Source organism: Haliotis rubra, unplaced genomic scaffold, assembly GCF_003918875.1.
Source record: "Haliotis rubra isolate DU_JTF1 unplaced genomic scaffold, ASM391887v1 Scf25, whole genome shotgun sequence".
Classification (NCBI taxonomy): Eukaryota; Metazoa; Mollusca; class Gastropoda; order Lepetellida; family Haliotidae; genus Haliotis; species Haliotis rubra.
The window spans coordinates 1,649,659-1,676,300 of record NW_025766558.1 but is presented as its reverse complement, the minus strand read 5'-3'; the positions used below and the strand labels follow the sequence as shown (position 1 = coordinate 1,676,300).

The window sequence follows — 26,642 nt, the reverse complement described above, 5'->3', positions numbered from 1 at the left end:
TCAACAACAACATGAACAACAACAAAATCATTGACACCATCAAAAAAGTAATCATCAACATAACCAAACAGTAATACATAAACTGTTTATAGATATACAGTCAGTTAAAAAACCCCCAGATTAGCGAATCCTGGCATTGCCAAGGGAAACAATGTATACTGGATCCATCACTATTGATTCCAGTGGCATCATCTCAACTGTCACTTTGAAACATTTGTGTAGGAAATGCCTCAATTCTGTAACTTCCCAACGTAACTTGCAATGGCAGATTCAGTTTAATGATACACCCATCAATAGTCCTCATCTCTGGACTGGCACAATAACACAAAACTGTAATTACTTGTTCCTCTGTCAACAATGGTTGTCTCCACTCGGATCTCCCTGACCGCCGAGAGGGCGCTGCTGTTGCTCTGCTTGTGACTGACCACATCCAGATCAGCAAGAGTCCTACCACGGTCAATGGCCGTGTGGATCAATCTGGGGTCCATCTCGCCACTGGCCACATTTGTTGACTGAAACAAAAGCGAAAAGTGAACTGATTGGCCTCTACAGTCCTACCACAGATCTTCCCATCAAGAGTCCTACCACTGATCTTTGTCTAATCACACATCTGGGTCCTACCACAGATCTTCCCGTCAAGAGTCCTACCACTGATCTTTGTTTATCACACATCTGGGTCCTACCACAGACAGTATACTAGTGTACAAGCGGGAAGTATTGCTGTAACATGGATCTGAGCCTATATCTTACCAGTGTGACCTCGACTGTGTCAACTTGACCCTCCTTGATCCCGCACATAATGAACAGAGCGTCGTGATTGGCTAGTTTCCTCAGCACAGGAAGCTGACGAAGAGTGTTGCAGATTGTCTCAACAGACACACCCTAAAACAGACACATCCAGATGACTGACTGAGCTAACACTGAATGTTCTACATCGTGTTGATACCAATGGAGTGACCTAGTATTTTATCTGTTTCAGCAGTTTTCCAGCAATCGTAGTACACAATGAATTGGTTACATACAACAGAACCATGTGGGCAGTCGAACTCAGGCTTTAGGCCTGAAGACTGACCCTACAGCCACAGCGCTACTGCCAATAAGATTCAGGGAATTAATAGGAATACTGCATTACACATTTTCTGTTGGCTGACGTTGTACGTTCCGCTTCATGATTGTCCGTTTTTGTGTTACCACACTCAAATGTACCAGCTCCATGAGGCCGGCCTGTATCAAGTCTGTATCAAGCCAAGTCTGTATCAAGTCTGTATCAAGCCTGTATCGAGCCTGTATCAAGTCTGGACCAGACAATCCAGTGATTGATATTGTGTGCAACGATTCTTACTTATAGGGTCATGACATACAGTCATCCAAGCTACTGAACCTGACTAAATGATACAATCGTCCACCTCTTACAACATAATAATAGGACCTACATTAATACAACCAACCAACATAGGTTTCATGATCATTCACTTACCATGGGCATTTTTGATTTGTCAAAGACAAGTGTGATCTTGGCGCAGTTGTTGCCAAGATTGGCAGAGTTGGGGGTGCAGGCCGTCTCCAGCCCCTGGGGAACGGGGTCCTTGATGTGGTCCACCTTCTTGCACTGCCCCCAGGGCAGACAGGGAGGGGTGAAGCAGATCTCCTTGGTCTGCACCACGCAGGTCTCATCATTCATGCAGTGGACCACGGGCTCCGAGATGTTCGGGTGAGGCAGGCAGTTCCGTGGACCACACCAGATCTGGAGACAGAACATTGAGTTTAATTTGCCCTGATGTGGGGAATCAATCCGGGTCTTAGCAATATGCTTTAATGGTAGGCTACTCCATCACCTCAGAAATGGACAAAATGTAAGACAACACTATATCTTTCTTTGTGAAACCCATAGAGGTGAGTGAGGGAATTGGGTATAAACGTCGTTAGCTTGAGGGTCATTAGGTGTGATGTATGTGTATATCGCGGCTGCTTGTACTAGCCCAGACTGAAGCTGGCTTTATAGTGCTAGGCCCTGAGATACATACCGCTACCCCATCAGACACTCTGGAGCCGACCAGTCCAGACAAAATGTAAGGCAACTACTATATCTTTCTTTGGTAAACTACATCAGACCTTACTTTGCTCTAACCACTACACCCGAGGCGGTCAACTACTTTAGAATACTATGTGACATGTACAAGGTAGACTATCTTGAGTGTAGTATCATGTAGGGTGCTTGCCGTCACTTACAAGACCTTGCTTGTCTGATATTTATCTTGGAAACAGGAATAATCCATGGACTTCAACTAAATGTCAGACACAAGAGTAACCACCAAAACCACAGTGCCACCAAAACTGTCTCACCTTGCTACAGGTGACCTTGCCGTTGTCACAGATACAGGAGTTACACTGGTGCTCCCATTGGCTGCCGTCTTCGTAAATACGCCTGTGGTGGACACACGAGTTGGGGGAGGCAATCTGACCAATCACTGTACGGAAACACAGTACAGGTGAGTTCACTTATATGTACAGGTGCACGTTGGCATGCAGTTAAGTCATTATTCATCCATGACAACTTTCTCGAACAAGAAGAAACATTTCTGCCTTAAAATGCTTGTCTGAAGAAACAATGGAATGTTTATTAACATTACTATATAATATTATTGGTATGAATTTCATGTGTGCCGCTATTCATGGCGAGTTACACTGTAGGAGTGAGTGAGTGAGTTGGGTTTTATGCCACGTTTAGCAATATTCCAGCAATATCACGGCTGGGGACACCAGAAATGGGCTTCACACATTGTGTCCATGTGGGGAATTGAACCCAGGCCTTCAGCATGATGAACAAACGCTTTAACCACTAGGCTACCCAACCACCCCGTTACACTGCAGGAAAAAAAATAGTGTACTTTCTTGGCAGACAAGCATCAAATGAATACAGTTTGTTATTTTATAAAAAAAACTTAACAGTGGAGCTTCTAAACATCGCAAAAAGATATGCATCTCCCAACCAACATCCCTGACACCACCCTGAAAAGGATGCTCCCTTATAGTACAGGATTACCACTAGCTGAATTAGAGACACAGATTGATAAAACAATCAGGCACCTCTGACCAACATTTCCCTGTGCCCTTTCCCCGTTCAGGTGTGGCGATACCCCCAAGCCTACCTGTCTGACACCTGTCTCCAGTCCTCCCAGGGGGACAAATACAGGTGAACTCTCCGATACCATCAATACAGGTGCTGCCGTACGTGCAGGGACTAGAGGCACACTCGTTGATATCTGCAGGACACAACATTCAGGATTAGGTTATCAATCACTATGAAAACTACTTTCCAATTAAGCATAGAACAAGAATTGAAATGTTAAGACAAAATTGATACAATAAAAGTTTAAACTAATACATTTAGTATTCTTTAGAAAATATTCAGGAGCACGAGGTGCATGTATGAGGATTATTAGACTGGGAATGACAGGACATGAAGCTTGCCCGCCACTGGTTGGACGATCCATTTTATTGGTATTCACTATACACTTAGTGAGTTCTGTCACTCATTATCACTATCTCATCTTCATGTTATCTTCGACATTTAAACATAAGGGTTACAGGCACAGGGGTTCGAATCACTGTTTGAAATAATGAGTGTAGCTGCAGAATTTTCTTAAATCTTTATTTCTTCACCGATTTCATTGAAATTTGAAATATATGTTAATCATAACATATAAAAACAATACATGATTTCAAAAGTCCAGATTTTTATTTTGTTAATTTTATTGTCCAAACAGAGATTTGAACCCATGTGGTTACAAGAATCGTTTCTGCTATGGAATCCCAATGGTTGTTGTAGTAGTGTGTACTGTGCAGATCAGGGATATTTCACCCAATCAGAACCAGCCATCAGGAACAAACCATACAAAACCCAGGGGTCAGTCATCTCCATCCTTGCAATACAGACATTTGACCACCCAATACCCATGACCTCCTGACTGACTGACTCGCCTCTCAACCTCTGTATACTTACTGACACCGACACAGTCAGTTGGGCGGAGAATCCCTTTGGCACACCGACACCTGCATTCGCACCAGTTGACGTCGTCAATACATGTGCCTCCATTGTAGCTGAAATAACACAAGAAGCATTACAACTATTATTCAACACTGTCTAAAAGGGTAATATTTTTGTTGAATCCACAAGTTTTATATCGGTAAGCTTTTTAATTTTTGCTGAGCTGCAAGGACATAAACATTTATCATGAAGTCTTCACAAGGAGATCACAGTATGAAGAAGGGATGGCATGCTGTATTTGTCATCATGAGCAGTATCGAGGTATGACATGTCTAGCTGATTTGGCCATAATGGAGATGAAGGACAGGTCATAACACAAAACATCCTGATTTAAATGAAACTCACCATATTCACTTTCCACTACTTACAGAAGGTTTACTGCAAATCTCGGAAATAAGAGAGGTGTGTTTGAGGGCACGTGCCCATGTAGGGCTGTGTGTTAGTTACCGCTGCTGGAATGCTAATCTCCTTCTGGTCACAACTTGTCCATCTTTAGAATCTAAAGTATACTCTACTTGTCTCACGGTCTTAATAAACTCACCATGGAAACGGGTTGCAGTCGTTGATGTTTTTCTCACAGGTCTGCCCCTCGTAGCCATCACGGCAGATGCAGGTGAAGCTGTCACCGCTGTTGACACAGGTGCCGGCGTGGCGGCAAGGGGAAGAGTCGCAGCTGTAAACTGCCGCTGTAGCAAGAAACCATTACCGTTATGCTACTGAAGTGATGGGTTCATATTTGACTTGGCATGGTGCCTGGGCTTTTGACATTGAACTTAGCCGAGGCAAATACAGGCTGAAATGACCACGGGATCTAGGCCAAGACCAGTTGGAAAAAGACATATTATATGCATTCATCAGTTCATTCATTACCCTGCCAGAAACTACAGAAGACACTGAGAAATAAAACGGATGCTGTTTAGTGCACGATTAACACTGAAAAGATATGACGATGACTGGGAATTAAAATGGCCAAAGTCCTATTTGTTTCTTCAGACCATTACTGGCCTGCTAATCCTAAACTCAACATTCATCATTGGCACACTGGATATTGTAGGCCAACAGGTTGTGCAGACATTAGACACAGGGAAAGCGTTGGGTGATAAAGACACGGTCGGTGGGACAACAGACCAGTAGACAATAGATATTTTAATCCCCAAGTCGGCAATAGGTGTGGTCGACTTTTGGTACTGGATAGTTGTTTGATGTGGGGTAGACATTTGGTAGTCGCTGGCGTAGACATTGGACTACAGACACTTTGATGTTTTAGGGACAAATTGAGCAGACATACTGTCAGTTCCAACAAGGGGAGTATACAGGGTCACAAGGGGAGTACACAGGGGCACATGGGGAGTATACAGGGGCACATGGGGAGTATACAGGGGCACAAGAGAGTCTACAGGGGCACAAGAGTCTACAGGAGCACAAGGGGAGTACACAGGGGCACAAGGGGAGTATACACGGGCACATGGGGGTATACAGGGCACATGGGGAGTATACAGGGGCACAAGGGAGTATACAAGGGGCACATGGGGAGTATACACAGGGCACATGGGAGTCTACAGGAGCACAAAGGGGAGTACACAGGGCACAAGGGGAGTATACAGGGGCACAAGGGGTATACAGGGGCACATGGGGAGTATACAGGGGCACAAGAGAGTATACAGGGGCACAAGGGGAGTACACAGGGGCACAAGGGGAGTACACAGGGGCACAAGGGGAGTATACACGGGCACAAAGGGAGTATACAGGGGCACAAGGGGAGTATACAGGGCACATGGAGGAAGGTCATGCACAACATCTGTACATACGTCTCTGACAGGTGTTCCCCACCCAGCCTTCTTGACAGTCACAGGCAAACGTGTTCCCCACGTCTGCGCAGCTTCCTCCGTTGGAGCAGGTGGTGTCGTCACAGTGGCTGTCAGCTGGAAACATGAAACATCTCACTGAACATCAGGCTCTGACACTGACATCACAACACTTAGACGCATGGGGAATGTGTCAAGTAAGTCAGGATCAGTGCTTGAGGTCAGGTTTTACACAGTGGAGAAAGAAAGTAGCAATGCCTGCTTGTGGGGGAGAACACGAAGTGATCAAGGTCAGAACTAGTCTGGCAACTACAGGGCAGGCATGTTGGAGTTTCATCACAGAGTTAGGATAATCTCCAGGAAGATTCCTGATAAAGGAAATCATGCTGTTACTGCTGCTCCGGTTGTCATGTCAACAGCTGAAACTCTGCATAGCTACGGAAAAAATATTCCATGAAGCTCTCATAAATTTCTCTAAATTCTCCTCAACCCCGAATAAAATTGGAAAGTACAAATCTGGCTGAGGAACTTTAATACATTTGGATTGAAATATTAAAAACATCTTCCTTTTCATAATACTTCACAGTTGGAGAATGTGTGATGTAGTAGCAAGGCTTGAAAGTATATCTGGTTACAAAATGGCCAGTTGTAAATACTCTTGTAAACATATATAATATGTTTGTTAGTATGTGGTTTTATGACCAAATCCACCAATTTTACACCTTTACTACAGTGGTCTTGACTAAACAATCCACTGATTACTATTGTAACTAACAATTCAAGACATAGGGGTAGACAACTGACAAAGTCACCAGCACTGGCCCTTCGTTCTCATACCACAACAAGCAGACATTGCTGGGGACCTATCCTGAATCCAGACAGGGACTCCAAGTGATAAGCTGACCCATCAAAGTGACGGTAATAAGAATGTAACTGACTTACTGAGAGTACATGTCTTCCCCTTCCATCCGTTGACACACTGGCACACAAACTGGCCGAAGTCATCCACACAGGATCCACCATTACGACAAGGGTTGGTCTCGCAGTCATTGCGGTCTGTGGAGGCAAAGCATGGGTACAATCAACTGTCAGGTCCTCCTCACAGGGTGAGTGGGTGGGTGATGCTGTCATCAGTGAGCGAAATAGCCACTGGTTTGCTAGCCCGTGGCCAGTAAAAATCCAGTCGGGCCAGTAAATTTCCACAGTCACTGTCCTGATTGGATACTGAATTTTCATGGGGTGGTAGTTTGACTGCCTAGCAACATTTGGAAACTATTTCGCACACTTGCTGTCATGTTTATCATTATTCAAAATAAGATGTTACCACTAGTGAAGCAACATTAGCTGTCTGTCTGTGGTTGAACCTGGACTGGACAAACCAGTCAGCATTAGCATCAGTTCACATCATCTTGGACAGTGACAAGCTAGCAGCCTGTCATTACACAAACCATTTCTCTACTTACTTCTCCCCACTGTATAACAAATGTCACGATAATAGCAAGCCAATCCCCCTGTGGAAGAATGCAAGCTCACTCACTGATGTTGCAGAGGGCACCCTCCCAGCCATCCATGCAGATGCACTGGTAGGAGTTGACGCCGTCAATGCAGGTGCCGTTGTTCTGACATGGGTTGCTGGCACAATCATCTATATCTGAAACATTGAATTCCATCTGTGTCATGGCACAACATAACAATATCCTCTGGCTGACAGAATAACACATGGACACATGGAAACAGCCAAGAAAGAAAGAAGAAAAACAGTTCTACATTGATGCTAAGGCCAGACCAATTTTATTTCTTGTTTTACAGATCCGACAGTCGTATTTTTTCAAGAATAAGAAAAAAAATAAAATTAATTTTCCCCGCTCAACAATATAATCCTAATTTTTTTATTTGCCAAAAATGTAAACTTACAAGAAAATAGTTTTAGATTGTTTTTTGCCTCATATACACTTTATAAATTGCCAAAAGTAAAATACTTTTAGTATTTAAAAGGACTATTCCTTTGACTGGTGATTTTTTTCCCTCCTGTCTTTAGGTTTTCTGAGGACAAAAATCCGCTAAACAAGAAATAAAATTGGTCTGGCCTAATAAACTTGTTCAATATGCACATGTTAACCATGACAAATTATGTAGTAAACCACGTAAAGAGGGTTCAGATCAAGTTTGGAGTGTTGAACAAACTTCAATGTATTACTGAAAAGAACTTAAAAATCAAAGTTTACAGACAACCATCAATTCAACAATTAGCAAAATAAAATGAAATGAATTAAAACAATGACAGAGACTTACTCTCGTGGCAGTAGGTTCCCGTGTACCCCGTCTCACACGCACATGAGAAGCGTCCGCTGGGTTGGCTGATGCAGATGCCGTGATGGCCACAGACGCTGGACGAGATGAGGCGGAACCCGCCCACCGACTCATTGGAGGGGATGGAGATGGTGCAACTGTCGATCACTAGAGCAGACATAGCAACAGATGTACAGACAGTCCTGAACAAGTTATTATGATTATTAGGAGCGTAAACCTTGTATATACACTACTCCCACTTTGCTATCAAGTCATGGATTCAACAGAAAACTATGATGTGGGGTCAAATTTGGTTTAAATATCTAAGCCTATTGTAAGCATGGATCCAAGTTTTCAGTTTGTATTTCATTTGGTGGATCCCATACCTGCTATTGACAGGTGTTGTGTATTTATCAATGACCCGTGCCATGATTTGCAAAATGGTTGACTGGTGCCATGAAAACCATGGTTACTCATGTATCAAGGGCATGTTTTCCTAAAGATGTGTTACCATATAATTATTTATCCAGTTTTAAATGTATACAATTTCAAATTATAAATCTACAGTTAAGTAAAGTTGTGAATTTTTGTGATCCTTAGCAAAGTGTGAGTAGCATATTTCAAGATCAGTGGAGTATACTCAGGCCTACCTAACTACCTGTTTTAATTATCTGCATCCCTAAAGAAACAAACAGAAACAAACTATAGCTCCCTCACGGAGCGATCATGTATTGTGCATTAGATGGTGCTGAGTGAGCCAAGGAAGGAATATATTGAGATATTATACAAAAGAACATGATACATGGGTCATACATATAACACAGTTACCTTCACAGGACTGTTCTGCACATGTAGATCGCATCTGGGAGCAGTCCTTGCCGTCAAACCCGTCCCGACAGTGGCAGTAGAAGTCGCCCTGTATGTTGAAACAGCTGGACCCGTGCTTGCAGGGGTTGGGGTTGCAGGGGTCCATGTCAATCTGCAGCACAATACAACAATGTAAATATTCATACAATACACTCGGGCCTCTGCCATAACATTAACCCAATACACGAATGCATCACATGACCTGAATGCATCACATGACCTGTATGCATAACATGACCTGTATGCATAAAATGACCTGAATGCATCACATGACCTGTATGCATAACATGACCTGAATGCATCACATGACCTGAATGCATCACGTGTCCTGTATGCTTCACATGACCTGTATGCTTCACATAACCTGTATGCATCACAAGAGCTGTATGCATCACATGACCTGAAGGCATCACATGACCTGAATGCATCACATGACCTGTATGCATCAAATGACCTGAATGTATCACATGACCTGAATGCATCACATGACCTGAATGCATCAAATGACCTGAATGCATCACATGACCTGTATGCATAACATGACCTGAATGCATCACATGACCTGAATGCATCACATGACCTGTATGCATCACATGACCTGTATGCTTCACATGACCTGTACACATCACATGACTTACCTCACAGTTGACCCCTGTGTAGCCATCATGGCAGTCGCAGGAGTAGGCAGCCAGCTGGTTGCGACATGTAGCACCATTCTGACAGGGGTTACTCGCACACTCGTTGATCTCAATCTGGCACCGAGCCCCAGTGTATCCTGGGATACACGCACAGTAGTGGCCATTCACCAAGTCCTGAAACATACACCATGAATATCAAGGATCTATTGAGTAGAATCATCTGTGAAATAAGACATCTGGAAAACTGTCTGCCACAAACACACATAGGGGTTAAAGGAAAATATAATTTAGGGTCATTGTTAGATCATAACTGTAGCTGAAAAAACAAACACATGCAAAATCCATGACAACCCCTAGAGCATCAAATGGTTAGTCCCTGACCTAAAGAAGATCGTTTGAAGCAAAGCATTAAGACAACTCTTCACTGGAACTATCACTGGTAGCACCTACAGCTAAGATTTATTTTTCCAGAGAAGAAACAACATGTTTTTATCATATGATACACACATTGTCCAAATCATATTACAATGTTGTAGAAAACAGGGGTTTGTTTTAAGAAATAGAAGGGAGATAACTCTTGGAGGCTTGTGACTCCTCCCTCTGGTTCTGTGTAACACTCACCACACAGGATGCACCATTTAGACACTGGACAGCAGCACAATCATCCACATCTGGGGACCACAAGAACACAATGTGATTAACATCATGCATTTATTGTACAATCAGGGTTTTTTATGTTCTAAGCTATTTTTGGGTTAAGCAAATTAATATTTCTTAGTACTATCAAACTAAATTACATACACAAGTCAGCATCTTATTATGTCCTTTTTTCTACTAAAAAATCGATCTTTGGTAAATAATTTTACATGACTATATGAATAAACACGAACTAAATAATCCATTTGTAATTATAAAAATATGTTGGACTGTATTGCATGACATGCAGTTTTTAGTCAGAAAGATTGTGAAGACAGTTCAATAAACAATAATTCAGAGATAATTTTAACTTATAAATTAAGTAATACACTTGTATTCAGTCTTTTTAATTGGTATCAATATTCTGTTTGACTGGCATTTTAGAAGTTGCCCAGTAAAATAAGAGCAAGATGCATTTTGGTTGACTTCTGTCTTCTAGTATGGTTGACAAGGGTAAAAGGATCTATACCAAAATATGGCATCATAACAGAATAAAAGAGTTGTCATCCATAAAGCATGTTGCCTTATTGAACTTTTCTATTCCTTGAACATTTAAACAAGTGATATGTCAAAAGTATTTACAATTCAGTGTAATTGTAAAAAATTCTTTATTTGACAAATATGATTCCTGGTAATCTCCAGGAACTCACTTTGATCGCATCTCTTCCCTGTCCAGCCTGGCTGGCAATCACACGTGTAGCCTCCAACCAGGTTGTGACATGCGTATGCGTTGACACAGGGACTGCCGCTACACTCGTCAGCATCCAGCTGACAGTGGGGGCCTTGCCAGCCCTCGGGGCACTCGCACTCGTAGCTGTTGTCTTGGTCGACACAGGTACCGTTGTGGAGACAGGGGTTGGATTCACACTCGTTAACATCTGCACAAATACAGCAAACATACTGGTAATTACTCTCCTTGAATAGATAATGAATAAATAATGAGATGAGAAATAATTTGACTAGAAAAAGTCCTGAGGATAGTGATGGGGGAAAGCTTTAACTATCATCCTGGTTCATGGAATGAATAAACACGTGACTGGAATGACCTTGAAATCAAGGCTGAATATTGAAATCACCTTCCCAGTGTAGGTTTGCTCTGCGTATATTTATTAAACAGTTTACCCGCAATACTGGATTTGTTTTAATTATTTCAAGTGACTACATAAGATCGACAACTGCATCAAAGGTTACATATTGGCCACTAACATTTTACCTAAAAAATCACAATAGATATTTTTTAAACTTTTCTTTCATTTCAGTTTTTGAGATTTAAACTTTTATCTTGCTTTTAAAAATTGTCTATAGTTGATATTTATTTCTTTTACTTGATTTCCTAAACATTTGAAAATGTGAAACAAAATTAAAACCTGTAAGTAGTGGAATTCCCTTCAAAGGTAAAGAAAGAAACACTTCAAAGACGCATACTGGGGCAAGGAAAGCATGTGTAACATTTCGACATTTTTTACCTGTGCTGTACTGAAAAGGATGCAGCTGTTTTGAAAGTGAAAATAGCAATATGCAAGTTAATAATAAACTTCTAAATGAATCACATTTAAAACTGACGGGTTTGTAATTTACAGAGGATAGCAGCTATTTCTAACTGCTTTGGGACAATAAACACAGTTTCTCATGTTTCAGGAGACCGGGAATAACTTCATTACTTTTCCCAGTTTCAGGAGACCGGGAATAACGTCAGTATTTCTCCGTGTTTCAGGTGACCGGGAATAACGTCAGTATTTTCTATGTTTCAGGAGACACAGCAATAACTACAGTATTTCTCTATGTTTCAGGAGACCAGCAATAACTACAGTATTTCTCTATGTTTCAGGAGACAGGCAATAACTACAGTATTTCTCTATGTTTCAGGAGACGGGCAATAACTTCAGTATTTCTCTATGTTTCAGGAGACAGAGGAATACGTTCTACATATACTTACTGATGTCACACTTGGTGCCGGTCCAGCCGGGGGGACAGTTGCAGACAAATCCGGTGTGTATCTCCACACACTTGCCCCCGTTCACACATGGTGACGATGTGCATGCATGGTCAGCTGGTGGGGGATAAATAAACACAAACATGGATGGTACTGCTGATAAATAGACACAAACATGGATGGTACTGCTGATAAAGAGGAAAACAATGCAACCGTCTCAGATCTACAGCAATGAAGTCCGACACGATTCCAGGCAGGAATTACACATTCCTCTAATCTTAAATTTGCCTGGTGCTGACCATCTGATCTACATTACTGCTTTATATGCCAGACCTGTATAGAAGCAGTGGACAATTTAAACCGGGACTGAAGAAAGTGTTTGCAACTGCTTCCAAAACAGAGGCAGCTACTTTACCACAAAATCTTAACAAACAATGTACCACGTATAATGCAGTTGTGATCCACAATAACCTCAAAGGTGAACCTGACCTTCAATAGTGAGTGAGTTCAGTGTTATGCCACAGTCAGCAATATTCACGCTATGTGGCGGCGGTCTGTAAATAATCAAGTCTGGACTAGACAATCCAGTGATCAACGGCATGAGCATCGATCTACGGAATTGGGATACGATGACATGTGTCAACCACGTCAGCGAACCTGACTCCCGATCCCATTAGTTGCCTCTTACCACAAGCATGGGTTACTGAAGATCAATCCTAACCCGGATCTTCACGGGTTTGACCTTCAATAGACATACCACTAAACAACTGAGTGGTAGGACTGACTGACTGACTGACTGAGTTTGGTTTTACGCCGCTTTTAGCAATATTCCAGCAACATCACGGCGGATGACACCAGAAATAGGCTTCACACATTGTACCCATGTGGGGATTCGAACCCGGGTCTTCGGCGTGACGAGCCAACGCTTTAACCATTAGGCTACCCCACCGCCCCCCTGAGTGGTAGGAAGAGCAAAGGGGTGACCAAACAACAACGAAATAATGTTGTTTTCAAAAACCTGTATGCTCACCTGGACCTTGACTTCATTTCACCTAACCATTCTCCATTCTCAAGATGGTAATTACACTTGTCAGTGATAGATTCAATGCTCATTTTCGGCAAAGTGCAACTCCAAAAGTCTTATCATATCTAAAAAAACGTGTCCTTTGCCCTTCAGATAACAAAAGAATCCGAATTTCATATGGAATAAGGACATCGAATGTACGTAATCTTTACACAACATTCATAAAAATTTCCTGTCGAAGTATACACGTCTTGAAACTGAAAACGATCTAACCAGGTTTTGCAAAAGCCTGAAAGATGACTTTGATCTTGACCTTTGAATAATCTATAAAAAAGAGTTTATCAACATTCATGACAAATGCTGGAATTGGTTTTGAGAAACTGTATCCTCAAACTTTCTTTTGACCTTATGGCCTTGACTTTGACACCGACATGTGCCAAAATAATTCAGCAGGACTGCTTCCAAGACGCCAACAGAAGAATATCTATTTGCAATAATCTTTGTGTAACCATGGTCCGGTCAAATTAATATAAAACCCACGGCAGTAGGACCTGACAAGCACCTACCCCTGATGGCCACTAGGTTTGTGCCTACCTATTTCACAATTCCTCCCTGAGAATCCTTTGGGACAGGTACACGCGTACTCATCAGGGTTGATGTTCCGACAGAGGCCGCCATTGCGACAAGGATGATGGCGGCCACAGAAGTTGAGATCTGAAAATAGAGTCAAGATAATCAAACCTGTCCCGAATTACAAGGGTTCTTGGAGAAGCTGGAACAATACATTAGGTTTCAGTTTGTATTGATACATTTTCAAAACTATTGGCTCAGTAACAGAAATAACACGAAATAGTGCCTTAAAAGAATTGTAACTTCGGGAAATAGTAAGATTATGTAATACACATTTCAATGGTTACCTACATTTCCCATACAAAGAAAGATATTTTATTGCCCACAGAACACCTAGAAAATTCTTTTTCCCCAAGCTGAAAACGTCCTAAATCAGGTCATAAGCCAAAAAGATTTTTTATAGACAATCAAAAATTAAGAAAATTCCTTTAATGAACATATGACCCCAGAGAATGTTCCACTTTCAGCAGAACCCATAAGAACATAACATTTCTTGCTAGGATGTTCATCTAACTTAGTGGAGTTTCTGATTCTAAAAATGGCCCAACTCCGAGACTAAAAAAAGAGCGCCTCACACTCTGCAAGATACAGTCATGCATATAGATGAGCACCGCCGTGACCAGTGAGGTATATCATTAATGCAGTGCTTCCACTATAAACAGTCGTGCACGTGCTGGCTGTTGTGTGATGCACCCCCGGCAGTAGAGCTCAGTTTGCTCAGGCTGACACAACTTAAACCTGACAACAATTAACAGCCTCGTTCCCGTCTCAAGTCACATCAAATATTTACCGACTTTGAATTAAATTGTAAATATTTCAACCCGTCCATCAGTCACAGGCCTCATAAATCAAAGACAAATCAGCCGGATTTGTTTGAGAAATAAACAGGGCATGAAATTTGGCCATGAATAAAAAATTAAAGAATTTCTTCCTAAGAAAAGACCTCACACGTCACAGCAAGTAACGGTCACACGAACGGACGTGGTTGATACGCGTTGTAGAGAGGAATATTTCCTATTGTTGTGTGTTGGAGTGTTGCTACGTTGTGTGCGTGCGTGCGTGCGTGCGTGAGCGGTGTTATGTGCCTTCAATGTGTATCTGCGTGTAAGCGTTTAAGTGCGCGCGGCAGTTTAGTACCCGTATGTTGAATGTGTGTTTTGTAGACTGTCTGCATTTAGACAGGGACCAATTTCCAGAGCCATGGCACTACAGATCCCAGACTGTCCAGATTGCCAAGACCATGAGGTAAGACTGAAACACGTACCTTTGTTACACAGAATGCCTCCCCAGTTGAGATGACACACGCATTGCCATGGAGACCCGTTACAAGAACCGTGCTTACACCCCGGGTAGGGTATACACTGATCACAGAGATCGCCTTGCCAGCCGTAGGCGCACCTGCAATACAACGTGCATGCGTCACACATCAACACTGTATAAACTGGGTTACACACTTAAATGTTATCCAACAAAAAACAACAACACTAATCATTTATATTGACAATTAAATATGTATGAATAAATACAAATAAGCGGATGTTGTACGAACAAGCGCAGGTTCCGTGTGTGGATATTGCTTGCCATTCTTTAAACAAATAAGATTCCAAGAATGTGAGCACGGGTTTACGTCCAAACAATCTACCCCATGCCACAAAGCGATCTTCGCGCTACGACTGTCGTAAGTCTAGCTTAAAACTGGAGAGTTATGATCGTGTCCGTGATGCGACAACAGGAACCGGTGGGTTCATCGTACCCCGACAGCGTGACATCGTACCCCGACAGCGTGACATCGTACAGCGTGACATCGTACCCCGACAGCGTGACATCGTACCCCGGCGGCGTGACCTCGTGCCCCCTTCCCTCACACCCGGCGACTCCATGGAGGTGCGCGATGTGGACATTCATTATAGATATTTTGGACATAGACATGTACACCATGTACCGCGTTATGCTGTATCAACACATAACCTGGTAATGTCTGGAATGTACTGCTTCAACTGCAATACTGGAATATGTGCGCAAACATACATGTCATATTACCGCTTAAAATAACCAACAAGTTTATGGCGGCATTTTTGCAGTGAGCACGGCTCAAGTTTAACACAAAATCCACTAACTCAGTGATAATGTCGGACGAATTGGAAACGTTTCAGAAGTCAGCTGAAGAGAAGTTTAAGAATGGATTATTTTTTCTACTGTTTTAACGCCGCACTTAGAGATACTGCAGCTCTATGACGCCTCCAAACAGTCGAATCTGTACCACAATGTAGCACAGTTTGTGCTACCATGAGCATCGACCTGCGAAATTGAGATCGATGACATCAACCACACGATCGCCTCTACACGCATGGGCTGCTGAAGACCAACTCTGTCCCGGATGGTGGGATTCATTGTTTAAGTCCGAGTGACTCATGTGCAACAGAAGAGGGAGAATTTGGACTAATGTCCGGTTTCGACAAACCATCGATTCACTTTGTCGTTTATGACAAGTTGTATTTTCCTGAAAAAGAATTGTACTGCAATATATCCTGAAACTGAGTGGGTTCAGTTAACGCCGCACTCAGCAATATTCCAGCAATATGGCGGCGGTCTGTAAAAATTCGAGTCTGGACCAGACAATTCAGTCATCAACAGCATGAGCATCGATCTACGCAATTGGGAACCGATGACATGTGTCAACCAAGCCAGCGAGCCTGACCACCCGATCCCGTTAGTCGCCTCTTACGACAAGCATGGGTGGCTGAAGATCAATTCTAACCCGGATCCTCACGGGTTATCCTGAAACTGAACTATACTACAATATAACCGGAAACTGAACTATACTGCAATATAACCGGAAACTGAACTATACTGCAATATAACCGGAAACTGAACTATACTGCAATATAACCGGAAACTGAACTATACTGCAATATAACCGGAAACTGAACTATACTGCAATATAACCGGAAACTGAACTATACTGCAATATAACCGGAAACTGAACTATACTGCAATATAACCGGAAACTGAACTATACTGCTGTATATCCCGCAGCTAAACCCTACAGTATAACCTGGGAACGGTTTGAATAGGACCTGAAAATGAACTTATATATTGACGTAATTTCAAATGGGATTTAACGCCCTGTTCAAGATCATAACACAAAATACAGCAATGTTTTAAAAGTCTTTTTTTTATGTGGCTGTCAGGGATCGAACCACGACCTTCCGGTCTCTGGGCAAACGCTCTGCCCACTAGACCACGGAGACGGCCACAATGAATAAATGATGTCTTATAATGTAAGGCAGGAAGTGTGGCCGTCATGAAAGACTCCCTCTATATCAGAGACTCCGTGACAAGTCTTTGAGGAGGTCGAGATAGAATTTCGATAATTACAAGGATAGAGTCTTTTTCTATTCACTTCGTTTTTCTACAATGAAAGGGACTTGAGATTTCTATATTGAAAACTTCAAAAAGTGACAACCGTTATAACTCATTGTGATAACCCACAGAATGCCGTGTGCCTCAATTGTCTGTATGTTTACTGGAGTACAAAATGTGGCCCAGCCCTGAAGAGTGACTGTACTATTAATCCTATAGGTCATCGGTATACAATGGGAACATCCCTCCCCGTCCACCCGATCTCGGTTCTCACGGGAAAGTCCGAGTCGTTGGTAGGCACACGCACGGTGTACACAACACCAGCGTTCCGGCACGCTTGTCAGTAGCCAGTGGTGACAGTAGAACTTAGCGTGAAGTACCAGATCACATTAGCTGTATTCATACGTAACATAATATTTCATAGCACTATTCAAGTCTGGAGTGACAGATTGCCAGTAGGAATCCCGGCCCGTCGCACTATCAGTGTGTGACGAGAACCGAGCTCTGTCTCATGGTTATTAGTTTACATACATAAATGATAGCATCACGTGGAGGGTGCTACATCCACGCACCTGCCTCACACACCTTCAGGTGCAAGGCTCTCCGTTTGTCTTGTCGCCTCACCAGTAGAAGAAAGACGGAGCCAAGTTGTGTATGAACCTGGTCTGGTGTGGATGCTCTTTCATCTGTCTTTACATACTCTTATTTACATCACCTTCCACGTTACGTCTGTAATCTATTTACGCGGAAGACGGTTAGAGACATGGTGTTTGGCGTTGTAATACCTTATTTTCTGCTTCCAGCTTAATGAGTGAGTGTGGGATTCACGCTTGTCTGAACATTATCTCAGAAAATTGACTGTGCGGTTGTAGGATAATCAAATTCAATACACATCTTTGGTCTTTTAGAATGTACTATTTTCCGAATCGAAGTGTTAGTTCGATAGTGACGGTCCAGCTGATTTGCGCCATCACCAAAACTCACCCAAGAGAGCGTGAGTGTTTATTGCCTAACGCTGCATCTTCCCTCGATCAGCGGGTGACAGCCAAGGTTTTATCAAGCAGGGGAAACCAGCATACAAAAATGTAATTGTCCGTAGGATTGAAATGGGCGTTAAACCTTACTCAAACCTTACTCACTCATTCACACAATCATTTCGTGACAAGAGAGAGAGAGTCAGTACCATATGATATCATTGTCACCCAGAAAGTAATCTGCGCTGTTGGTGAAATAAATACCACAGCGCCATCCATTCGTGTCATTGGTTCGAGTTTCTGTCCATCAGGCAGGGACACGCATGGCATACCCCCTTAGACACTTTGTAAGGTGTCTAAATATAGCTACATGTTAATTTTAATTTTGTGTGGCTGGAGGGAGTGAGTTTAGTTTTACGCCGCTTTTAGCAATATTTCAGCAATATCACAGCAGGGAACACCAGAAGTGGGCTTCACACATTGTGCCCATGTGGCGAATCGAACCCGGGTCTTCGGCGTACGAGCGAACACTTTAACCACTAGGCTACCCCACCACCCCTTGTGTGGCTAGAATGTGTACACCATGTTGTAGAAATGTTACACGGAAAGTCCACTGAACTGGTGGGAACGACATTGACTACTGGAGGTACTAGTGGGGGAGGTTCGTGTTGAAGCCTGGCATTGCCCGTAAAGCATGGCGACCAGTGGTTATTGTATCCATATCATCAAGTGAAGCGGAGGAGATCATTTAATGAGTGAGTGAGTCAATTGGATTTAACGGCGCAGTGAACATTTTTTCAATTATAGCATTGTCCGTGAGCCTTAAAGTAAGAGTTAGTGAGTGAGTTTTACGCCGCACTCAGCAGTATTACAGCTATATGGCGGTGGTCTGTAAATAATCGAGTCTGGGCCAGACAATTCAGTCATCAACAGCATGAGCATCGATCGGCGTAATTGGGAACCGATGACATGTGTCAACCAAGCCAGCGCGCCTGACCACCCGATCCCGTTAGTCGCCTCGTACGACAAGCATGGGTTACTGAAGGTTCATTCTAACCCGGACCTTCACGGGTCCTTAAAGTAAGAGATTTGTATTTATGTACGACTGTGGTAAAACCACGACCAGGTAGTGTCGACATCCGCATTGTATGCATAGACGAATCTAGGATCGGAAGTATACAGTGGATTCTATTAACCTAGGATTCCTCACAGATATGGGTTGTGTCCTACTATGCACTTCTGTGTGCTGGACCAACACACTTGATCCCATCCTTGAAGCAAGACAGTGCACCGGGTGCCAAGGTCTGTTTGCCAGAATTAGCCAGTCAGACTGGGCAAGTTCAGATTGACTTAGCTCTATGTAACTGGACTGGGCTGCTTTTGGATTCTATTTACCTGTTTAATATTGTACAAAGTATATATTGTTAAATAAAATAACAGTATTTCTGGGTCTAAATGTGAGTACAGGATTCCCGTAAACACGTGGGTGAACGAGGGTGAACGGGATTTAACCAGGTATTTGGATATTTATGCGGGTGGACATTGCGCGATCAGCAGCTATATCACAGCATTATTGAATTCAGACTAGATACACCTTCCCTTAACATCATGACAAGTGAGGCAAGCCATTAAACAGGATGACCCATGTAACCACCTTCACTCCAAACAGTTCTTACAGGAACCACGTCGTCTTTGTTGTTTGTGTGACTTCAGAAAAATTCTATCTGAATGACGGCTGTCTGTAAATAATCTTGGCCCGACAACCCTGAGCATTGATCTATGCGATTATATGTATGAACGAAACAACCGAGCCTGGCAACCAGATCCCGATTGTCGCCCCTTTCTAAAAGCACGGGTCGCTGAAAACGGAGACATGAACTACTTCGGGTCTGTTCTGTCATCTCCACTGGTAACTGAACCATTGGTCAAAGACTGAGTATGAACAAAGCAAATACTTTGGTGACTGGGTAAGGAGGATTGCAGGCATGGTTACAGGTTAAAAGTGGAGTCAATGTCCATCCAAGCATCCAACTTAGTCTTTCAAACAATAGAACCAGAAGGCAACAAACAACTAACTCAGTTCTAAAAAGTAATCGATGTTTTGAATTACAACACAACGTTAATTATCCTTAGAAAACATGAAACGTCATTTGAAGAGGCCCTGGGCCCAGGAAGTTTGGAAACAACAACCGGAAGTGACGCCATGCTGGGCCTACCTGCATTCTCCCGGTCTCTCGCAAGAACCGTGGACTGCGTGACATCCGGGTATGCAGATAGCTGGGAAGAAGAAAAAGAGTCTCATCAAACAATGTCTATTTCGCCGAAGGCAAAACATTTCCATTACAGCAAATTTAAGGTTTTTAGTTCCTCCAAGTACACAATCACTGCCTCTGACGCCTGCGTGTTATTTCACAGCATAAATACGTCTTACAAACGTCATCAAATATGGGGTTCATATTTCAAACATGTTAAACACTGCATTGTCAAAACACTAGTTGTTTGACATATAGTTCACTTGCGTTTGACATTACAAGACTGATATTAGCCCCATACTGTTAGACGCACGGTATCATTTAATAATTAATGATCCGTCGAGGAACCGCCAGGGGCTTGTGTTGTGCTCTTCCTGAACAAATTCTGATATGGCGAATCTTGAAACGCCTCTTGACAGACGAAAAACTGACTGACTTTATTGCAAGCATACCATTTACTATTTACTACTAATTTCTCGACCACACCTGTAATGTGTCTCGACCACACCTGTAATACAGTAGTTGCCATGGTTACCTGTTTCACATTCCTGTCCCATCCATCCAGTCATGCAGTTTTTGTCTCCGTTAGAGTCGCACTTGTAATGTCCGAACATGTCGTTGTGGGGCCTACAGAATTTGGTGCACGTGGTGTTGTAGTAGTGGGTGTCGCACACGACCCGGATGCGGAAGGTGAGTCGTGCAGTGGCGCCGTTGTGGGTGATGGTGTGCCAGGCCTGGCCCGGGAGAATGATCCCCTTGTGAGATGCGCGTTCAATGAGAGAGGCCCCGTTATCTGGAGGAGAAAGTGTGGCATTAGGCATGTGGGACTATTTGTTTTATCGGCATCCAGTCTGCCATGAAAAATACATTTTGTTATGTATAAACAAAGCAAGTGAAAATTGTGTGCGCAGCTTTACATGCATATCATCGTAATATACGAGTGCATTTAAGCAACATTCCAGTTATATACCCGCAAACCTACGAATAGTCACATGAATATAATTTACTAAAGTTCGGAATCGAACCCCGCTCCTCCGTGTGACGACTTCTTAACCTATGTGCCACACCAGTGACAAGAGCATCAACATAACGATCGTAACCTTTACGTTCACAGCGATTCCATTTTCTCCTGTACACGTGTATCGTAAGGAGGTCAGTTTTTGGAAACTACTACATTGTACGTGTATGAGAAGGGACCCAGTTTGTATAGTACCCTCCTATCCACATCTGTACATTATACCCGACTGTGTACGTGTATAAGACGGGATGACTTTTATTTCAATGCTGTGTTCTTTACGCGCCTAGGAAAGGGATCCAGTTGAAACAAACCCTACGGGTATCAGATATGTGATCCTGGTCCAGGCGGACAGTATTCCCAATCTGTCAAGCATGTCTGTCTCCTCAAGCGTCAGGTATCACAAACATGATATCATCCTGCATCAGATAGTACGGCAGTCAGGTTTCAATGTCCAGTCCACCTGTCGTATCGCAGCTTGTCAAGCATGTTGGCCGGCCAAGCATCAGATGATGTCCCTTGTCCCGACCCTGGCAGCGAGATCCGCCAAGCCGACCGCGTGCCTTGCCTCAGGTGGCCATGTCACAATCAAGGCTCCTCTACAGCTCCTTGCAGCTCGTTACAGGATGATGGAGAAGCTACCCCGAGGACCTGGCCCAGGCACGCCATGCACACTGGATATAATCACATGATGGAAACAATTGTTTCATCTTGTATTTGAAATTGAATAATTAGAGTGTAATTGTAGCCTGTTGTTGAGGAATGTCACTTGATTGCCCGTCACCCGGGGCCGGTGTATGGTCATAATGCGTTACATAGAAGCAGAGATATCAACTTGTGATCAACACAGTGACGTGTACAATTCGCTACTGTACCCTACAGTCTTGGTTGAAGGCTAATGCCAGTGAAGTAAATGGTATGTTTGCACAAATAAAGGACAAGTGAGACATCCCTGTACAGACGCGGGGAGACTTCCAGAAATGGTACATAAAGCAACACACACCCATTGTTACTGTAATTACAATAGCTCAGATGTCTTGATCCCTAACTTCATTGACGCAGGGCCATAGTTGGTTCAACCATATGTTCACATAGCGTGTTGATTGTTGTATGTGGTATGTTGATGTATGTGGTGAGTGGATGGTTGTATACTGTATGAGGTTAGTTGATGGTTGTGGGTGGCGAGTTGATGGTTGTGGGTGGCGAGTTGATGGTTGTGGGTGGCGAGTTGATGGTTGTATGAGGGGAGTTGCACCGTGTGTGAAGGAAGCTCCATATGTGACATCAGCTCCGTCTGTGACATCAGCTCCGTCTGTGACACCACCTCCGTGTGTGACATCAGCTCCGTGTTTGAGGGCAGCTTCGCGTGTGAGTGAGTTTGGTTTTACGTCGCTTTGAGCAATATTCCAGCAATATCACGACGGGGGACACCAGAAATGGGCTTCACACATTGTACCCATGTGGGGAATCGAACCCGGGTCTTCGGCGTGACAGGCGAACGCTTTAACCACTATAGGCTACCCCACCGCCCCCAGCTTCGCGTGCTATTGCAGGTCGGTGTGTGACGGAAGCAAAGAGCGTGACAGAAGCATAGCGTGTGACAGAAGCATAGAGTGTGACAGAGGCAAAGAGTGTGACAGAAGCATAGAGTGACTGCAGGTCCGTGTGTGACAGTATCTCAATGTGTGAAGGCAGCTCCACGTGTGAGGGAAGATATTTGTGTGACAGCAGCTCCTTTAGTGAGAGAACCTCCGTGCGGATGAAGTTTTGAACAAGACGAGGTCAGATTGTGTGGTGTGAACAGCTGAGTGGCAGAGGAATCAACGATTGTCAGCATATCCTTGTGTCAGGGGCACCGCGCGCTTCCTCTTTCTTATAAATCTTTGATTTGTGGTTCTGGCAGCAGGACGAGGTCAGCCTGCCTGGTCACCTAGTTCTAATCGAGTTGGAAATAGATTCCGCTGTTTAGTTTACAGATAGCTATTCGTTTCACAAGGGTTCTATCCAGGGCGCATGCTTCATGCACATTGCAGGGAAAAAGCTATACAAACATTCAGTATAATTTGCTTATTGACGTTCCGGTAGCCTGAAAGAACACATGATCTACTTGAGCGGATACATCGAGGAAGGTAGAAGCAGCGCTGACCTATGTGTGCGGGTAGATGGGCGACACTGGGACTATACCAAGACGTTGCAGCGTTCCCTGTAGTCGTCCGTTATCGCCGCACACGCTACAGAGTCTATAGGGTAAACACAAGCTCCATCGTGTAATGTTCTCAACTCGATGAGCACCAGAAAAATACGCACAAGGCGAAGGAAAGTGAAGCTGGTTGTTTGATGTGCGTAGAAATCAGCCCAGTCCTTGTGTTTTTCGCTCCCTCGCAGCACGTGCTGGCTCGATGCCAAACCCCATGGTTTAACAAGCCCCACAAACACGGGGGCTCTCTTATGACGGCACAAACTGAATGAACACCGACTGATGACTCTGCTGCGGACGTACCATTCTCAGATACAACCACCGCCAGTAATTCCTTAATCTCTCACAGACCTCTTCAATTAATATGTGCGCAAGTATAGTGGTGACCTACTTATATCACAGGCTCACAAATGGAAATGTATCGTTTCCATTGCAATGTTATCAGCAGCTCAGTGGGGAAATGGGTTAGAAGAGGCCATCAAGCAACCAACTAGAGGTCCCCAGCAATCAACTAGGTCCCCAGCAACTAACAATAGTTTCCAAGCAATAGGTCCCAAGCAACAACAAAATACTTCACCAGCAACAAGCAATAGGTCCCAAGAAAACAGGTCCCAAGCACAAACAATAGTTCTCAAACAGCAAACTAAGGGTCTCAAACAACAAACAATAGGTTCCAAGCAACAAACAATAGGTTCCAAGCAACAAACAATAAGTTTCAAGCAACAAACAATAGGTCCCTAGCAACAAACAATAGGTCCCTAGCAACAAACAATAGGTCCCTAGCAACAAACAATAGGTCCCTAGCAACATAGGTCCCTTGCAACAAACAATAGGTCCCTAGCAACAAACAACATCTGCAGCCCCTGTTGGGAACCCGGATTAGAATACCTCCCGTGCAACACACACCATTTGAAGTACAGGATGGGAGGGTAGTCTTCACCCAGTCATTGTAGTGGCCACGTTTGAATGAGATCTGGCGGAGTTGCCGTGGCAATTAGTCTGTTAAGAACATAAAGATGTAAAAATACGTGAACTTTGAAGCATCTGTGTCGGTATCTGCTAATGCTGATTATTATGAGCTGCTGGGATGCGGGATGGCGGCAACTCATTGACAAGTTGAGCTGATTTAGCTGTTGCTGTAGATTCTGTTAAGACGCCGAGGGGGGTCTCCCTCCCCTCCAGCCCGACCAGGGCTGCAGAGATAATGGCACTACAACCGCGTCATTGTCTTCATTACAGCCTCAAAGGTGAAGGATATTCATCGACCACAGAATTTTTCCGGTTATAATTAATTCAAAATTCCCTCATGCTGAGCTGAAATATTGCTTTTCTTTATATGTTCCGACAGATTGAACCTAGGATGGGCTGTTACGCCGGGCTCAGAACGAGGTGCCGGTGCTATTGGCACTTGATTCCTGGTGCTGGTGTTGTCGATGTAAATTTGTGGGAATCGACATACCGCGCTCCTCCAAGCTGTACGTAAGGAGACTGGAGCTGGTTCTAGAGGCGGTCAAGGGCTGTTGTGTCAAGCCGTCAACACGGTCAACAAACGCCGTCGTCGCAGACAAAACGCTTTTGTACCTTATGAGAGAGTGAGTTGGGTTACTGAACAAATGTAACTAACATGAAAGTAATGTACGGGACATAAACGCAGACAACATTGGTAAAAGGGTATTGAAATATAATCGAGGTGTGTGTGGAAAGGAAACTATCAGCGGATCCGGACGCAGCTAAAGGAAGCAAATCAAACAGCAAAATTCGTCAGCTTGGTCGGGGACAGCGTGAGTAAGTCTGGTTTTACGCCGCTTTTAATAATATTCCAGCAATACCCAGCGAGTAAGAGCAGGAACTGGCTTCACACATTGTACTCATTTAGGTATTCCAACACGAGCTTTGGTACGCATCGTGACGAGCGAAAGCTTTAACCACCAAGCTTCTCCCGACAGAGGACTATTGAGTGTATTTAGTAGGCCCTAAAAGCGCACACCACGACTGCAGTAATATCTAGCGTAGCATTGTGAAAGAGATGAGTTATAAGCTTAGTCTTAAACACCAAGAGACGGGGGTTTTATCGAGTGTAGTTGGGAGAGGGCTCCACACTGAAGATGTGCAAGATATTCTTGTCCAAAGGTCACGGAACTGACATTTGGAACAGAGAGATTTAGTTTATCCATGGGTCGAAGATGCCTGACTGGTGTCCACAATCCCCAGTGTTTGGGCTGGTGAGGTTCCACTGTACCTACCGTATAGATAGAACGTTGAACTTAAAGTACTGTCGGAAATGGAAAAAAACAAACGGTTTTTTTTCGCATTTATATCTACAATTTATGTCGTTAATATGTGAAATATATGTAAAACTAAGTTCGGCCTATACAGTCTCAGAGGTAGGGAGATATGAAACGTAAAAAGAGGACTTTACTGAGGAAAGATTAGTGCAGAAATGAGCAATGCGGGTTTTTTCTAAGTCCAAAGCAACTTATTTGGAACTGACCTTGGCTTTATGCAAATTAGTGTGCGACGATATTGTATTACAAAGGACACTTTTTAAAGTCCCATTTCGAAATTAGACTTAGCTTCATTATAAACGATAGCTGACGTAAAAAGTAATAACTTTAATACTGAAACTATGAAGGATGTAGCTACCATGGAGTCTCACTATCACAATAAAGAGAAACAGGTAGGAGGGGTCGTCTCAAAAGCAAAACCAGGACGTTTGTCGCAGACGGTGGTTGGGGTCGGGCAGGGAGATAGAGATATCAGCTAAGATAAGGTAATCCTTTAGGGGAATTAAACTGGGGAAGTAAACGGCATGTCTTAACAATTAACAAATAATATCCAGTCCTGTCAACCGTCGGGGGGTCAGGCCACCCATATATTTTGAGACATTTAATACGATGGCTGAATTATGCTT

The 26,642-nt window shown here is 43.4% G+C and overlaps 1 protein-coding gene across 1 annotated transcript in view; it reads right to left on the bottom strand.

The window, feature by feature from the left end:
* LOC124279406 (protein jagged-1-like) overlaps window positions 1-26,642 on the bottom strand; it is a 91,298-nt gene that overhangs the window by 5,078 nt on the left and 59,578 nt on the right. Inside the window, exons 3-22 of the mRNA XM_046715226.1 lie at window positions 21,055-21,312; window positions 20,484-20,544; window positions 15,195-15,328; window positions 13,895-14,014; window positions 12,280-12,393; window positions 10,994-11,221; window positions 10,269-10,318; window positions 9,648-9,821; window positions 8,971-9,121; window positions 8,146-8,310; window positions 7,391-7,504; window positions 6,796-6,909; window positions 5,857-5,970; window positions 4,590-4,734; window positions 4,004-4,101; window positions 3,150-3,263; window positions 2,344-2,468; window positions 1,478-1,744; window positions 751-882; window positions 341-512 (exon numbers count right to left, since the gene is read on the bottom strand). Of these exons, the coding sequence (XP_046571182.1) occupies window positions 341-512; window positions 751-882; window positions 1,478-1,744; window positions 2,344-2,468; window positions 3,150-3,263; window positions 4,004-4,101; window positions 4,590-4,734; window positions 5,857-5,970; window positions 6,796-6,909; window positions 7,391-7,504; window positions 8,146-8,310; window positions 8,971-9,121; window positions 9,648-9,821; window positions 10,269-10,318; window positions 10,994-11,221; window positions 12,280-12,393; window positions 13,895-14,014; window positions 15,195-15,328; window positions 20,484-20,544; window positions 21,055-21,312 (2,850 nt within the window). The remainder of the gene's footprint in view (window positions 1-340; window positions 513-750; window positions 883-1,477; window positions 1,745-2,343; window positions 2,469-3,149; window positions 3,264-4,003; window positions 4,102-4,589; window positions 4,735-5,856; window positions 5,971-6,795; window positions 6,910-7,390; window positions 7,505-8,145; window positions 8,311-8,970; window positions 9,122-9,647; window positions 9,822-10,268; window positions 10,319-10,993; window positions 11,222-12,279; window positions 12,394-13,894; window positions 14,015-15,194; window positions 15,329-20,483; window positions 20,545-21,054; window positions 21,313-26,642) is intronic.